The sequence below is a fragment of the Ochotona princeps genome, chromosome 14 (genome assembly GCF_030435755.1).
Source record: "Ochotona princeps isolate mOchPri1 chromosome 14, mOchPri1.hap1, whole genome shotgun sequence".
Lineage (NCBI taxonomy): Eukaryota > Metazoa > Chordata > Mammalia > Lagomorpha > Ochotonidae > Ochotona > Ochotona princeps.
This window is the reverse complement of record NC_080845.1, coordinates 32,641,818-32,656,419: the sequence shown is the minus strand read 5'-3', so window position 1 is coordinate 32,656,419 and position 14,602 is coordinate 32,641,818. Positions and strand designations below refer to the sequence as shown.

Sequence of the window (14,602 nt, the reverse complement as noted above, 5' to 3'; positions counted from 1 at the left end):
TCTATATAATGACATTGGAAGCAGTAGCAAGACATTAAAGCGGGAAGGACAAGTTTCAGGAAACATGTGCAATATGGTACCACTTATGTTAAAGCACAGAATAAAACTACAAAAGCTTAGAATGATCATCTCGGGGCAGGGGAGAATGTGATGGGGGAAGAGTAGAAGAGAGTTCATTTTAGTTAAAATACTTGCTTTCTTAAACATAACAAATGAAACTGGTTTTAGTGTTAGCCTGATATGCTAGGAGAATGAAGCAATTCCACTGAGAGAGTTGTTCTTTTGTTTGGCAAGACAGCTTGAGGGGCTCTCTGGATGTGGTCTGCCAGGAAAGAAGCAAGGTTAAAAAAAATTCAACAAAAGACCAGGACTTGGAAAAGGAGACCTGGCAGCCTCACAGGCAGAAGGCTTTACAGCAGCAGGGCAAAGCCCTTGGGACTGAGGCGAGGGGCAGTGGGGTGTACAGCTGGAGTTCAAGGTGAGTGGGAAGGTGGAGGAGTTGTGCAAGATAGTGATGACCTGTTTTGGGGGCAAACTCTTCCTTGTGTATGCTCTGCTATAATTTCGCTTCATGAAACTAGTATTTTCTTGGTCAAAGTTTTATATGGCAGTCTTGGAGCCCTGAAACTTCTTCCCTGGAGGGGAAGGGGCAGTGTTGAGGGTAGGAGGAGGTAAGGAGAACAACTCTAAGGGTGGGCAGTAAACTGGATTTGCAGTGGGTGTGAGATAATGCTTGTAAGATTAAGATGACCTGGGAAGGCAGGGAAACATTGGGTTTCTTAAGAAAATAAGGGAAAGACCCCCTCCCTGCCACTCCCCCCCAAACCTCTGCCTTCAAACAGAAGCCAATCAAGTTCCCAGATCTAGGCTTTGGAAATCTTTCTTTCTGTCTCCTTGGCACAGCAACTGACACTCCACCTTTACGCAGCCTTCTCTTGGCATGATTCACAGTCCTCTCTTGTGGGTTCCATGCTTTTACCCCTGCGGCTATTCCCAGGAATACCTAGAGCCTTCTTGGCTTCAGAGATATCTCCCAGAGTTCTGCCCTCTTCACCTTGCAGGAGACAAGGTGTCTGACAGTGCTAAGGTCCTGGTGGCTTCAGTCTTGGAATCATATAGCATGAGTTGGTTTAACTGTGGCACCTCGTGGCACAGCTAGCCCACAGCACCTTGCTTGTCCACTCCCCACAGTCTCTGTCACCCCCGGGACACACTCACCCAGCTATATTTGAAGCGGGAATGGTTTGTAATTCAGGGCTACTGACTCACCCTCGCGGGCGTCACAGTCTCCGTCTGAGATGGAGGTTGCGGTTGGGTCCTGTGGGGAGAAAGCAGACAGACGGGGAGCTGTTGGGAAGTGAGTACATGAAGGGCTACTCTTACCCCTCAAGGGCTTCTGGACGCACTTTCCCTGGCAGCAGGCCAGACATCCGGGGAGGGGAGAGGCCAACCCTACCCATCATGGGACAGATGCTGAGTTTGGTGGCAGAGCCAAGGATCTTGGTGTCATTTACAACCGAGTGTCTGTCAACAAAAGCCCTGTGTGATCCAGCCTCCTCCAGAAAGCCTACAATGGTTTCTTTCTCAAAATTCCACACTTGTAGTCCTACTCCTCAGGCATTTTGTTGGAAAAGTCTTTCTAAATTCCTGTGAGTTTAAGTCTGGATTAAGATCAGAGTAAGTTCTCCCTGCAATGTCTGTCTGTCTGTCTGTCTCCCTTCTTCCCCCTCGCCACCCCCAAGTCCATCCATTTCTGGACAGGTCCCTTTCTAGGATCTGGAGAACTAACTGGTCAACCTAGGCCAGATTTTAAGGATGCAGCCATTGGGAACACTTGAGGGGTTAGTTGGGTATGGTAGGTGAGAAGACAAATCAGTAGGCAGACAGTTCTGTCCTATGTTGCCCAGAGTGGAAAATACTTGGTACCACAGTTGACCAGGAAAGTAGGAAAACATCCTGTGTGTTTTTCAGGGTTTGCAGCCTTTGTCATCTCCCTCATTATCTTCCTAATTAACCTGGCCCTGTGCTACTTACTGGCCTTGCCATGGAATCCGGAATGTTCTCCTCTGCTAAAACATCTAGAGCCCTGGCTCACCTTGCCTCCTGTCAGTTGGAAGGGGCTGAGTGACCCACATTCTGCTGAGAAACTTGGGGCCCACTGTTGACATGGGTGCTGCCATCTTTGGATTTTGACCTGGGCCTGCAGCCTAAGGGACAGATATTACAAAGGGCATTCCAAGCTGCTGCCTGCACTCCCTCTGGGGGTGCAGAGAATAGACAGATCAACAGGTAGAATATTCCAGGGCTTGCCTCACAATGTCAGGTCCAGGGATTTGAGTAATGCTGGTGACCGCAAGGGAAGGATGTATAAAGGGTCTTCAAAAAGCTAATGAAAAAATGTGTATTATTAAACAATTATTCATAGATTTCATTTTTACTATAATAAACATATTTAAGCTTTTTTTGATTTGTACTTAAAAGGCAGATAGAAAGAGATCTGTCATCAACTGAGTCACTCCTCAAATGCCTGCAGCAGCCAGGCCTGGACCAGGACATAGCCAGAAGGCTGGAACTCTGTCCAGGAGTCCCATTTGGGTGGCAGAGTACTTGGGTCATACATTATTGCCTCCCGGGGTGCATACCAGCAGGAAGCCAGGCACTCTGATATGGGATGTGGGCATCATAAGTGATGACTTAACTGCTGTGCTACATATTTGCCACAAATAAAGATATCTTTTAATTTCATTTTCCATACATCTTTGGAGTATCCTCATTTAATCCTTAGGGTGACTTCTATTTATCCTTTAAAATGAGACAGAGGGGATAAAAACATGTTTTTGTCTCTAAGGGGAAAGGGCAAAGTCTAGAATATTGGGGAGAGAGATCCTGGCCTTGTCTGTATTCTTCCAGGTTGTCCAGTGTACCTTGCCACAGGGGTTTGCAGGATCCTTAGGGCCAAACCAGTATCCCTCCCTGCCCTGATCCAAATCCCTAGCTATGGTGGAGGGGCATGGAGCCTGGAAGCTATCCTCAGAAAGCTCAGACACCACAGAGTCTGCATCTCAGGCAACTTTCCATGCCATAGGCTTTCCAATCCTTCCTCATCCCTGGCATAGCAGCTCCCTGGGAAGACCCCTTACAGACAGCACCTCTTCCCTGCAGCCTTGTAGGTATGGGCCCTTGGGGGTTTCTTTGTACATGGGGAGTGGAGACCTGACACAAGAGCTCTGGCTTCCACTTCTGGCTACAAGGAGGATTCATTCCTTGAGCAGTCCGAGGGCTTTCTAAGGGCAAAGCCCATAAGTACGCAGGGGCGGGGGGATCCTACCAGGTAAGCACTGGCACATTTCCAGCTCCCTCATCACATTTCTTCACTCTTTCTGTGCTGTTCGTCAGAAGTCACACATGCCATGCCCGTTTGGGATTGGTTCCCTCTCCTGGCTTGCAGGACACTGTGCTCACTTGGTTCATCTCTTGCTTGTTTGACCTTCATTGCTGTGTCCTTCCACATCTATTTGTCTCCTCTGCAGGGCTCTGCCCTCAGTCCACCTCTCTCCTTGGGGGACCCTGATGTCTCTTATAGCTTGGAGTGACATTTTTACACTGACTTCCAATTATGTATCTCCTCTGTCCCCCTTCTACCCCATGCATCACATGGAATGTTAAACCTCACTGGCTAATTTTTGAAAACATGAACCCTGAGACATTTTGGGCTAATTGTTCACTTCTCAGTGTAAATGAGTTCATCAGAGTTTGTTTTCTCAGGCTGGGTGTCTGTCACTGCTAACAGTGTAGACTGAACAGGAAGGGACAGGGCCTGGGAAGCTGCTGACCAACACCTGTCACCAGTACCTATGTGGTCCTTGGGGCCTGCGCTGGGCAGTTCCTCATGATGTTTGCTGTTGAGTCAAAGTATCAGATCTTTTGAGACAATCTGAAGGTGCAAAGCCCTAGGCTGAGAGGTCTCATGTAAGGACCACCATTCAGTACCTCCCTTCATCATTGTGTTTACCATAGAAGGTCATCTCAGTGGTAAAGCACAAAGATGTCTCACACTGGCTCTCAATTATTGGCTAGGATGCCTTCCTGGACTGCAGTGTAGATTCTCTTTCACTAAACTTTACTATCTTGCTAACTGTCTCCCAGAAATCTGTCACTGTGCCTACAAATGCAAATCTTTAACTTTGGGCTTCCTGTATGTCTTCCCTGAGAAACAGCCAATGTACCATGACTATAACATGGAGATGTAGCCAGGGAAATTAAATATAAAATATTCATGCAGAGAAGTACCAGAGAGGAATCCAGGCAGAAACGCCTGGATCAAGAAATTAAGGAGAATTTAAAATGTTCCCCAAGGACATCACACAGGCATTAGCCAGATTTGGGAAGTAGAGTGAAGTTTAACAAGATTATTAATAAACACTCAGCAGAGACAGACATTGAAATGCAACTCCAATAGTAACCCTTACCTCTGCAATCATTTACACACATTCTCCAAAGACTGTGGAGGTGAAGAACAGCCTAGGTTCACTGTTTCTGGTGTAGAATATATGTAAGTTAATGGCCAGTGTGAAGCCAGTAAGGCTATAGGAGGGCCAAAGTTGAGATTCTTTAGAGTTAGTCTGATCCAGTGATTTTCATTGAATTATGTTAATTGTGTTCTCTGAATCCTGTGTCTTTGGCAAGGTTTAGTGCAAGTGGAGCAACAATAAGTGGGATTGGCTTCCTTTCAGTCAGTAGATAATCTACCATTATTTTACTTCCACAAGATTATCAGCCTTTCCATAAGATTTTGGTCTTTAAAAATTTTTTTTTATTATGGAAAACACAGAAAACAATGTGAGATTTTGGTACTCATCACTAACTTCAACCAATACCAATTTATTAATCCATTCTTTAAAAAAATATGTTTTATTATTTATTTAAAAGGCAGAGTAACAGATAGAGAAGGAAACACATAGAGATCTTCTATTCACTGGTTCATCATCAAACAGCCACAATGGCTGGGGTAGGGCCAGATCAAAGCCAAAAGCCTGTAACTCCATCCAAGGATTCCATACAGGTAACAGGGGCCATCTTCCACTATTTTCCCAGGCACACATGAGGAAGGATCAGAAGTGAAGCAGCCAGGACTTGAAACAGCACTGTAATATGGGATGCTGGTGTTGTGGGAGCCAGCTTAATCCACTATATAATAATGCCAGCCCTAACCCTTCTTTTTCAAAATGAAAAAAGCCAGCCAGTGCTTCAGAACCCTTGTGGGAGATCTGGAAGGAGTTACAGGCTCTTAGCTTCAGTTTGCTGTAGCCTTAGCCATTGTAGACATTTGGGAAGTAAACCAGCAGATGAAGGCTCTCTCTCCCTTCTTTCCCTCTCCCTTCCTCCCTCCCATGTCTCTTTCTTCTCTCTCTATAATCCTGCCTTTTAAATAAATAAATACATGTTCCCTCCACAGGCTGGGGAGAGGCCTGGCAGGGGCATCCTTTATCCTTCTTTCCTTACTCTGTAATGCTACATTTCTCTCACGTATTTAAAAAGTGGTAGGTCTGGAACTTAAAAAGATTAACAGAAAACAGCCTATTTTGAAGGAACCCCTAATAATTACCAATAAAGGTAACATGAACCATAAAAAGTAGAGGTGGAGGGACAAAATGAAGTTGGTCAGAAAATACACTTGAAAAGATCTTAAACATCAGGTAGTTTAACAGGCAGATTTAAAGTTAGTCAGGGAACATGTGCAAATGCTCAGAAGTATAAAATTAGCACACAACCTTCAAGGAACAATGAGATTTTTAGCACCATTGAAGACTAAAAGATATGATAAAAATGTTAGGAAATCAAGTTGGTAGTTTCATGGGGGTTGAGATCATGGTAGGAGGTGAGCTTTGATTTTTAAATTTATTTTTGTAACTTTTTTTACTTAAAAGGTGTTGGGGGAACCAACAAAGTAGCATGATCAGACTGGAAATGGAGAAAGACCCTTTGGTAGCCATTTTGAAGGTGTGTAGGAAATGAATGGGGCTGGAGATGAAGATACCTAGGAACTACTAAAAGTGTTAGTAAAAGATATCAGGGACCTAAACCACACAGAAGCAAAACAAAAAAGGACAGAAAGGAGGATGCTAAAGAGGATATATCTGTCAGACTTAAGAGACAAAATATAAATGGAAGAGTCCAGATTTTCCAAATTTTCTGTCTGGAGTATTCGGGAAAGGAGTGCTAATTACTTTCCTTAAAAATGCAATAAAAGTCACAGCTACACAGTTAGTTCATTTTGGGAATGTTGAGTGTTTAAGTGTCTTTTGGATATCCAAATGATATCACCAGTTAGTAGATTTATGTTTTGTGTGTTCTGGAAAGAGGTGTGGGTTTATATTAAGGGACATCACACAGGAAAATAAGCCTTCTGAAAGAGAATGAGGGTGAAGAAAGACAGGAACCAACAATGGAACCTTGGGGAACATTCAACCTTAGGGGATGAGTGGAGAGGAACAAAACTGATAACACTTTTCAAATAGAGTTTCAAGGTGTAAAAAATCACCAATGTTAATTAAAGAAGCAGATCAGTTTATAAGATAGAGACAAAACCTAGACATAAGGAAATCATAAGTAGCTTCAGTGAACAGTTTTAGTTGGAGGGTAGCAACAGTGACAAGCTTTCAATAGAGTTATGGGAAATAGAAGAAAGTGGAGATGTTGTATATAGATTATTCTTTTGAGGAGCTAGACTGAGAAAGGAAGAAAAAAAAATTGGATAACAACCAGAGGGAACTTTATAGTTGTAGGATTTATTTTGAGCAGGGATTATATGATCACTCTGCTAGACTAAGGGGAATGGACATGGATAGAAAATGCTTGATGAAACATAGCTTTTGAAAAATCAAAGGTAGATCCAGAACCTTTAACTAGTGGATAGAGTTTTAGTAAAATGGAAAGGAGATGAGTACGTGGCAAAAACAGATAACGTAGAAATGGAAAGATGGGCAGAATCTAAGGGAGTTTATTAGCAAAGGGGATATTTTGTGGCTGAGTGGAAGGAGATTAGGCCGTCTGGACTATGTGTTGTATCCTTAATTTTCACCTGCTCATGATCTAGTAATAAGGATGAGAGGTGCTCTCCGTGGTGCTGAATAATCCTGCCCCCCCCCCCCTTTTTTTTTGCATACTAAGCATGGATGATTCAGGGTACTAACCTGACTTGATTTTAGCTTTCCTATAGGGGAAGACAATCTTTGTCCCCTCTCCAGGTACTATATATCAGAAATTTGATCATAGGGCTCGATTTAGAGAGAGGTAGGAAGAGGTAAAGTGCTCATACTGACATCTAACTTTTCTTCACACAACACACACGGATTTTCTTCTAGTTTTAGGGGGAGATGGGGAAGCAATGGTGAGTTGGGGAGTGTCTCTGTTACGTTTAGAACAGAGTCATATCTGTATTTGGATGAAATTAGGAAGCAAGCGAAACAGACAAAAGCAGGGCCCAGAACGACATTGCTTATAAAGAAACAGGAAACCAGGTGAGCTAAGGGATTTCTGGTAAGTGAACCTAGCAAGATGGGGCATTTAAGACCAGCTGTTTCTTGCCAGAATTTGTCCGGGATCACCTCAGAGACTCCCTGACGCTGTGGTTCTCTAAGTCACTTCCTCAAAACAGCTGTTGGCAGTGGGTGGAAATAAGTATGTTTAGATATCACATTTAGAGGGGGAGTCAACAAATGCAATCCAACTTCATTGGGTTCTCATGGTTTGGAAAATTATTTTTTGCTCCACACTTCAACATCCGAACTATCTGGCCAATAACAGGTCTTACTTTGTGGCATGATCTGAAGTTATACCTCAATACATTCATTGGTCATATCCTTTTACTCCCCCCTCTCTCCTTCTCCAGGAGTTGCCTATAGTCCCAAGAAATTGGCTAGGATGTCTATCCTTTTGGGATGCTAAGATGCTTAGGGGTCCCACTTAAAGGGGAAGACAAAGATTTATCATAGAGGTAAGGTATTGGGAGAAATCTGCAGGAGAAAGAGGGAAACACAAGGGAAATAATTTCTCCAAATGTTAGTGACATTTACAAGGAAGGAAAGAATAACAGAAGAGCAGAAAAGTGAAATGAAATTAGAGCGAACAAAGGGTTCTGGTTAGCCCAGGGAAGCCTCTTTTAATCTAAATCATCCAAATCTTGTTTTTCTTTACGAAACAGCTCCATTCAAATACAATCCATCAAATGTCCACTGTTTTTCCAGCTCCGGACTACAAGCTGGCTATAGAATGCAGGTGAGGGCCCGGCGGCGTGGCCCAGCAGCTAAAGTCCTCGCTTTGAACGTCCGGGATCCCATATGGGCGCCGGTTCTAATCTCGGCGGCTCCACTTCCCATCCAGCTCCCTGCTTGTGGCCTGGGAAAGCAGTCGAGGACGGCCCAATGCATTGGGACGCTGCACCCACGTGGGAGACCCGGAAGAGGTTCTTGGTTCCCGGCATCGGATTGGCGCGCATCGGTCCGTTGCAGCTCACTTAGGGAGTGAATCATCGGACGGAAGATCTTCCTCTCTGTCTCTCCTCCTCTGTATATCTGACTTTGTAATAAAATAAATAAATCTTTAAAAAAAAAAGAATGCAGGCGAGGAGAGCACTCTTTATACATCTTGAAGAAAGTGAGGTTCAAAAGAAAGAAGTGAGATTCTCATGCTAAAGCTACAGCTTGGGAACTGATGCTGGTCCTGAGAGAAGCTGAGGATTTCCTGTTATCTTAAATAGCTGTGAGGACAGAATTCAAAAACAAGCACTACCAAGCCTTAGTATCTTGATGGTGTCTGTACTGGGGCAAACCAAAATGAAATAGAATGTTGCTGACCCCAAGCCTGGTAACAACTGTAGCCATCGTAAGTTTAATAGATTTTTCTATTATAGAATAACATATTAAAATTAATCTCGGGCTCGGCAGTGTGGCCTGGTGGCTAAGGTCCTCGCCTTGATCCCATATGGCCGCTGGTTCTAATCCCGGCAGCTCCACTTCCTCTCTGTCTCTCCTCCTCTCGGTATATCTGACTTTGTAATAAAAAGAAAAAAAAAAGAAAAGAAAAAAAAATTAATCTTTAGGTTCATCATCTTGAGGTAAGCTCTGTTGATGTTCTGGTATATCTGAGTCATTTGGACATACTGTAGCAGTACATCTTTGCACAGGGAGCTGGTGTGGCTTCCATCCTCATTGGAACCATCCAGGTTTTCTGTGGTCTTTGAATATAAGCCAGTCAGAGTCTCCCTCAAACTGTGAAATGGGACCAAGAAATGTAAAGCTCAAGGATATAGGCAGCAGAGAAAGCCACTGGGCAAGGAAATAAGAATAAAGCTATTGTTCAGAAAGAAGCAAGCACAAGAGAAGCAAAGTTCACAGTACAGGTGCTGTGGTGCAGTGGGTTAAGTTGCTGCTTGGGATTTCAACAGCAACCATTTCAGAGTGCCTCGATTTTAGTCCCACTCCCACTTCCTGTTAATGCATAACCTGGAATGCATAAGCAGGTGATAGCTCAAGTACTTGTGTCGATACCACCCACATAGGAGATTTAGCTGGAGCTCTTGGCTTCTGGATTTGACCCCAGAACACAGTTATCAGGCCTGGTGTAGTAACCCAGTGGCTAAAGTCCTTGCCTTGCACATGCCGGGATTCCTTATGGGCGCTGGTTTGTCCTGGCACCCTTGCTTCCCATGCAGCTCCCTGCTTGTGGCCTAGGAAAGCAGTCGAGGACAGCCCAAAGCCTTGGGACTCTGCACCTACATGGGAGACCTGGAAGAAGCTCCTGGCTCAGCTTTGGCTGTCGCGGCCACTTGGGGAAGGAATCAGTGAACAGAAGATTTTCTTCTCTGTCTCTCTTCCTCTTCATATATCTGACTTTCCAATAGAAAAAAATAAATCTTTAAAGAAACCACAGTTATTTTGTATTTTAAAAATTAGCATCAGGACATTATTAGTTCTCTGTATTCCTACATGGTTTTTTTTGTATAATATCCAAAATATACAGTGACTCTGTAGCTATTCACTTATTTTTGGCATTCAGGTTTGCAATTTTTCACTATTATGAATAATGCTACATTGAAATTCATATAAATTCACATTTAGGATCACTTTCTAAACAAACTGGAATTATTGGGTCAAAAACCACGAATGCTTTTAAGAATCTTGATATGTTTTGTCAAACTGCTTTCAAAAAAGCAATCCCAAAGGATTGTTCCAATTTACAATACCTCCAGCCATGAACTAGGTTTTAATATTTTATTTTTCACTGTGTGCCAGGGTATTTTGGGGTCATCACAGCTATCCATTATCTTCCAAGACAGTTCTGCTCCCGTCCTCATTTACCTGATTCCCTCTGGGGAAGCTTCTCTCAAAGAACAGGATTTCCTCTGGGAATCACCTGCCAGACAAAATACTCCTGACTTGAGGATACCAGTGAAGAACAACAGGAGGTAATTTACAGTCTTGCAGCTGGCCACCCTACTTTAACCAGTCCTCACCTGTGCCAGCATGTCAGCTATAGGGACTGTGACTATAACTGCAGTTAGGAAACAAACCTCACAGAATGTCTTTCCTGCTCTTTGGCTGGAAGAATGAACCAAAATAGCATTTTTCCAACTGGGGTGGCAGGCCCTACTCCCTTACCTGCTATTTGGTTTTCAGAAACAGGGAGAGAAAAGCATGATAAAAGATATGAAGCAAGTAGTGAAATTGTAAAGAGCTGGATTTGTTTTTTCTAAACAGAGAGCCAGAGTTAAAGACTTAAAATTCTGTTTCCTTTCCCTAATTCTTATCCTTATCTCTGATTCTTGTCCTAAGTTTATGCTCTGCTCTTCATCCCCAGTTCCATTCACCTGGGAGCTCTGGGACCAAAAGACTTTATTTGGGATAATGGATAAATATCTTACCACTGACTGGAGTAGCTTGTATATAAAGGTTGAGAGGACAAGCATCATGAGTCAGAAGGTATGAGGCAAAGTCGGAAAGTGAATTGCTTTGGTTCATCCTGAGAAACTTGGCCTAACTCCTGACCCCCATCCCCTGAGCCAGATGTTGAGGAAGCTCCTTGGGCCAGCTAAAGACACATATCTTGGCCTACATAAATTTGTGACCTGTAAGATCTTTGAGCTTCAGATTACTACACATTTGCCCCCATTTCAAGACTCTTTAGAGAAAGGCTACTTCATTTAATAGGGAAAGGGGTAAACCTGTGAAGTTCTTTAAAAATAGATCAACAGGGCCTGGTGAGGTGGCCTAGCGGCTAAGGTCCTCACCTTCAATGCGCTGGGATCCCATATGGTCGCCAGTTCTAATCCCAGCAGCTCCACTTCCCATCCAGTTCCCTGCTTGTGGCCTGGGAAAGCAGTTGAGGACGGCCCAAAGCCTTGGGACCCTGCACACGCATGGGAGACCTGGAGGAAGTTCCTGGCTCCTGGCTTTGGATTGGTACAGACCGTCCATTGTGGTCATTTGGGGAATGAATCATCGACAGAAGATCTTCCTCTCTGTATATCTGACTTTGCAATAAAAATAAATAAATCTTTTTTAAAAAGATCAACAATGACTAAAACGGTAAATTTTAGGTTGTATATTATTTATCATGATAAAACACGAAAAATGGACCAGCAAGCAGAAGATGAGGTGAACGGTGGGCAATGGAAGGGAAACAGTTTTTCTCTTTTTTTCATTCAGGTTCATTTAACACAGACATTGGAGATGAGGTTTTTTGTTGTTGTTGTTTGTTTGTTTTTTGAGAAAGGGGCAATGAGTCTAGGATGAGAGGACCAGGAAGGGCTGGAGATTTTTGGTTGAGTTTCTGGGGTGCCCCCTTAGAAGACAGGAAACCAGGAACTAGATAGTCAATGCTAACAAATTTAGGGCGCATGGTCCAGAGGACATTTCCATTTTCTTCCAGGAAGTGGATTCTAGTTCCTCAAGATAAGGATGTGGGTGCTGACAATTGCTTAGGAATCAATATGGGTGTGTCCTTGAGACTGATCCCTCACAGCTCAGCACATGGCAGAAAAGCAAAGGAGAAATGTCAACAGACAATGACTCAAGGAACTGAGGCTGGCCTGCACTGGTTCATGAAGCTGTGGGGGGTTTTGGTTTTCTACGAAAGCTATGAAATATTCTGAGCCTGGTCTGGAGTGAAGGAAGTCAGAGAAGAGAAAGAAGAGGGTTAATTCCACAAAGGCTATGGGGGCTCTCCTTCCGAGTCTCTGAAGTTCAAGTGCGCAGCAGTTGGGGGTAGAGGAAGGAGAAGAGAGGTTTCAGCCTAGTACAAGCTCAAGGTAAATTTTAAAGCTAGACAGTTCCTTGTCATGCACATCTCAATGAAAATGATACTCAATTACTAAGTTAGATTTTCTGGGGTCCCTTCTGGAAAGTTTGTTCAAGATAGTAGAGACCCTTTCGCTGTCTACCATTTCTTCTTCGCTGGTGCAGTGACACTGACTAACTCAAGGCGATTCAATCTCAAGCTTAAGGACTCTACAGGAAGGGGCCCTAAAACAAATAACCAAACATCCTCCCAAAAAGCTTCACTGTATCTCTGCAACCCACACACCTCTGGGAAACACTAACTTCATGCCCCTGCCATGGTCCTTCCCCACCTGGACAGGTTTCCCCTCTTCCAGACAGCTCAGACACACAAGCATAGCTGACTCCTGCTGAGTTTAGAGCATCTAAAGCATTAGTGTGCATACAAATCACATGAGGATTTTGAGTGCAGGTTAGCGTGAGGTCTGCATGTCCTTGATACCAGTGCTGTTAACTTGGACCACACTTGGAATAACAGGACTCTAGGCCAAGCCTATGCCATCCCTAAAGAGCCTTGTCCACTGGCTCGAACCTGGTTAGTCTTGGTGCCAGGAGGGGACAATCATTTGGGAGGAGAGGAGAAGGAAGGATTGCTCAAACCTCAGGATGTGATTTTTCTGCAATTCATCCAGCTGTTTAGTTAATATTTCTTGAAGACTTGCTAACTTGCTATTCATCCATGGTGCTAGGCACTTTTATCTTATTTCATCTCATTTAATCCATCTCCCTGCCCCCCCCCCCAACTGGAGTAGATTGTTAAAGGCAATATATTTTAAAATATTTATTTATTTTTATTGGAAAGGCAGAGTTCCAGAGAGAGAGAGAGAGAAGGAAGGAGGGAAGAAGGGAGAGAGAGATATCTTCCATCTGCTGGTCATCCCCTAAATGGCGACAACGGCCTGAGCTGGAGTGTTCTAAAGCCAGGAATCAGGAGTTTCTTTTCTTCCACATGGGTGCAGGGTCCCAAGGACTTGGGATCAGGTTCTGCTGCCTTCCCAGGCTGTAAGCAGGGAGCTAGACTGGAACTCGAGTGGTAGTCACATGGGATGTCAGTGTTGCAGATAGAGGCTTAGCCTGCTATATTACCAAGCCAGCCTCTAAGATAATACTTTTGAAATCATACCTTGAAGGTGAATTGAACCTAATTGGCTCATATGTGATACTCCAGTCTCTTCTCAGAGACATCAGATAACAGCTTATGATGACCAACACACCGGAACTTACATGGGACTGTGGTTTTTCAATGTGGTCACCTGGAAGGCTGGTATCCAGGTCCAGCCATATCTCCAGTGCTTGCTCAGCACATGCTTGAAGCCCGTCTTCAGAAAATGACATGGATGCTTTCTGGTGCATAATGGAGCTGCTGAAGCAGTCAGTAACTGAAGAAGACCGGGTGGGGGGGTGGATGGGAGTAGGGCCAGCAGCAAGAAAACAAAGCACTGGGAATTGACACTGAGATGTCCAAGAGAGAAGAGCAGAGAGCAGTGCAGGAAAACTCAGTTCACCAAATTCAGTTCTCGTCCCACATTTTAGGAGTATCTGTATTTTAGGCATGGTGTTGGATATTGGATAGATAAAGATAACATGATATGGTCCCTGCCCAAGAAGCACTAGTGCATAATGGGTCAGTGAGTGAGGCAAATGGATAAGCAGATCATTTTAACAATAGTCTAAGCATTGTGACAGATTTGTAAAACTGTGGTTAAGTGTACAGGCTAGAAGCACCTACCCCACCCTAATGAGTTACTGAAGCATGGAGCATAAGTAAGAAATAGAAGTGAACTAGACAGAGAAAGAAATGGGGAGGCAGATGCACACGATTAGGTAGCAGGCAAAAAGAACAGCTCAATTTTGCTAGCATTTCAATATTAGGGGATAATGGGGGCAGGTATTGACACAAGAATGGGAGAAATTCTAAAAATTATGAAGGATGTTTTTACTTTGAAGGTTTTGCACTCTAACTGAAAATAATCAGGAGCCCATAGTCACATTTATAAAGATATATCACTCCAGGAGTTGTACCAAGAGAATGGGCCGGAATGATGAAAATGGAGACAGAGAGACCAGATGAGAATCAGTCTCATTCCAAGAGGTGATCCAAGCTTGGATATAGCAGTGTTTGTGGTACTGGAACAAAGCAGAAAAGCAACATGTACAAATGTGATTCAGTTTTGGTTGGAGGGAAGAGACTTAGGCAAGGATGATTCCTGGGTTTTCTCCTGATATATATGAGTAGGTGAATTGTGATGCCATCAAACAATACAGAG

At 43.7% G+C, this 14,602-nt stretch overlaps 1 protein-coding gene across 3 annotated transcripts in view; it reads right to left on the bottom strand.

Moving 5' to 3' along the window:
* Window positions 1-14,602, bottom strand: part of FAM219A (family with sequence similarity 219 member A) — a 54,477-nt gene that overhangs the window by 5,488 nt on the left and 34,387 nt on the right. For all 3 annotated transcript variants that reach the window (XM_004581035.2, XM_004581036.2, XM_058672674.1), the window contains exon 2: window positions 1,270-1,318. In XM_004581035.2, coding sequence (XP_004581092.1) covers window positions 1,270-1,318 — 49 coding nt within the window. The remainder of the gene's footprint in view (window positions 1-1,269; window positions 1,319-14,602) is intronic.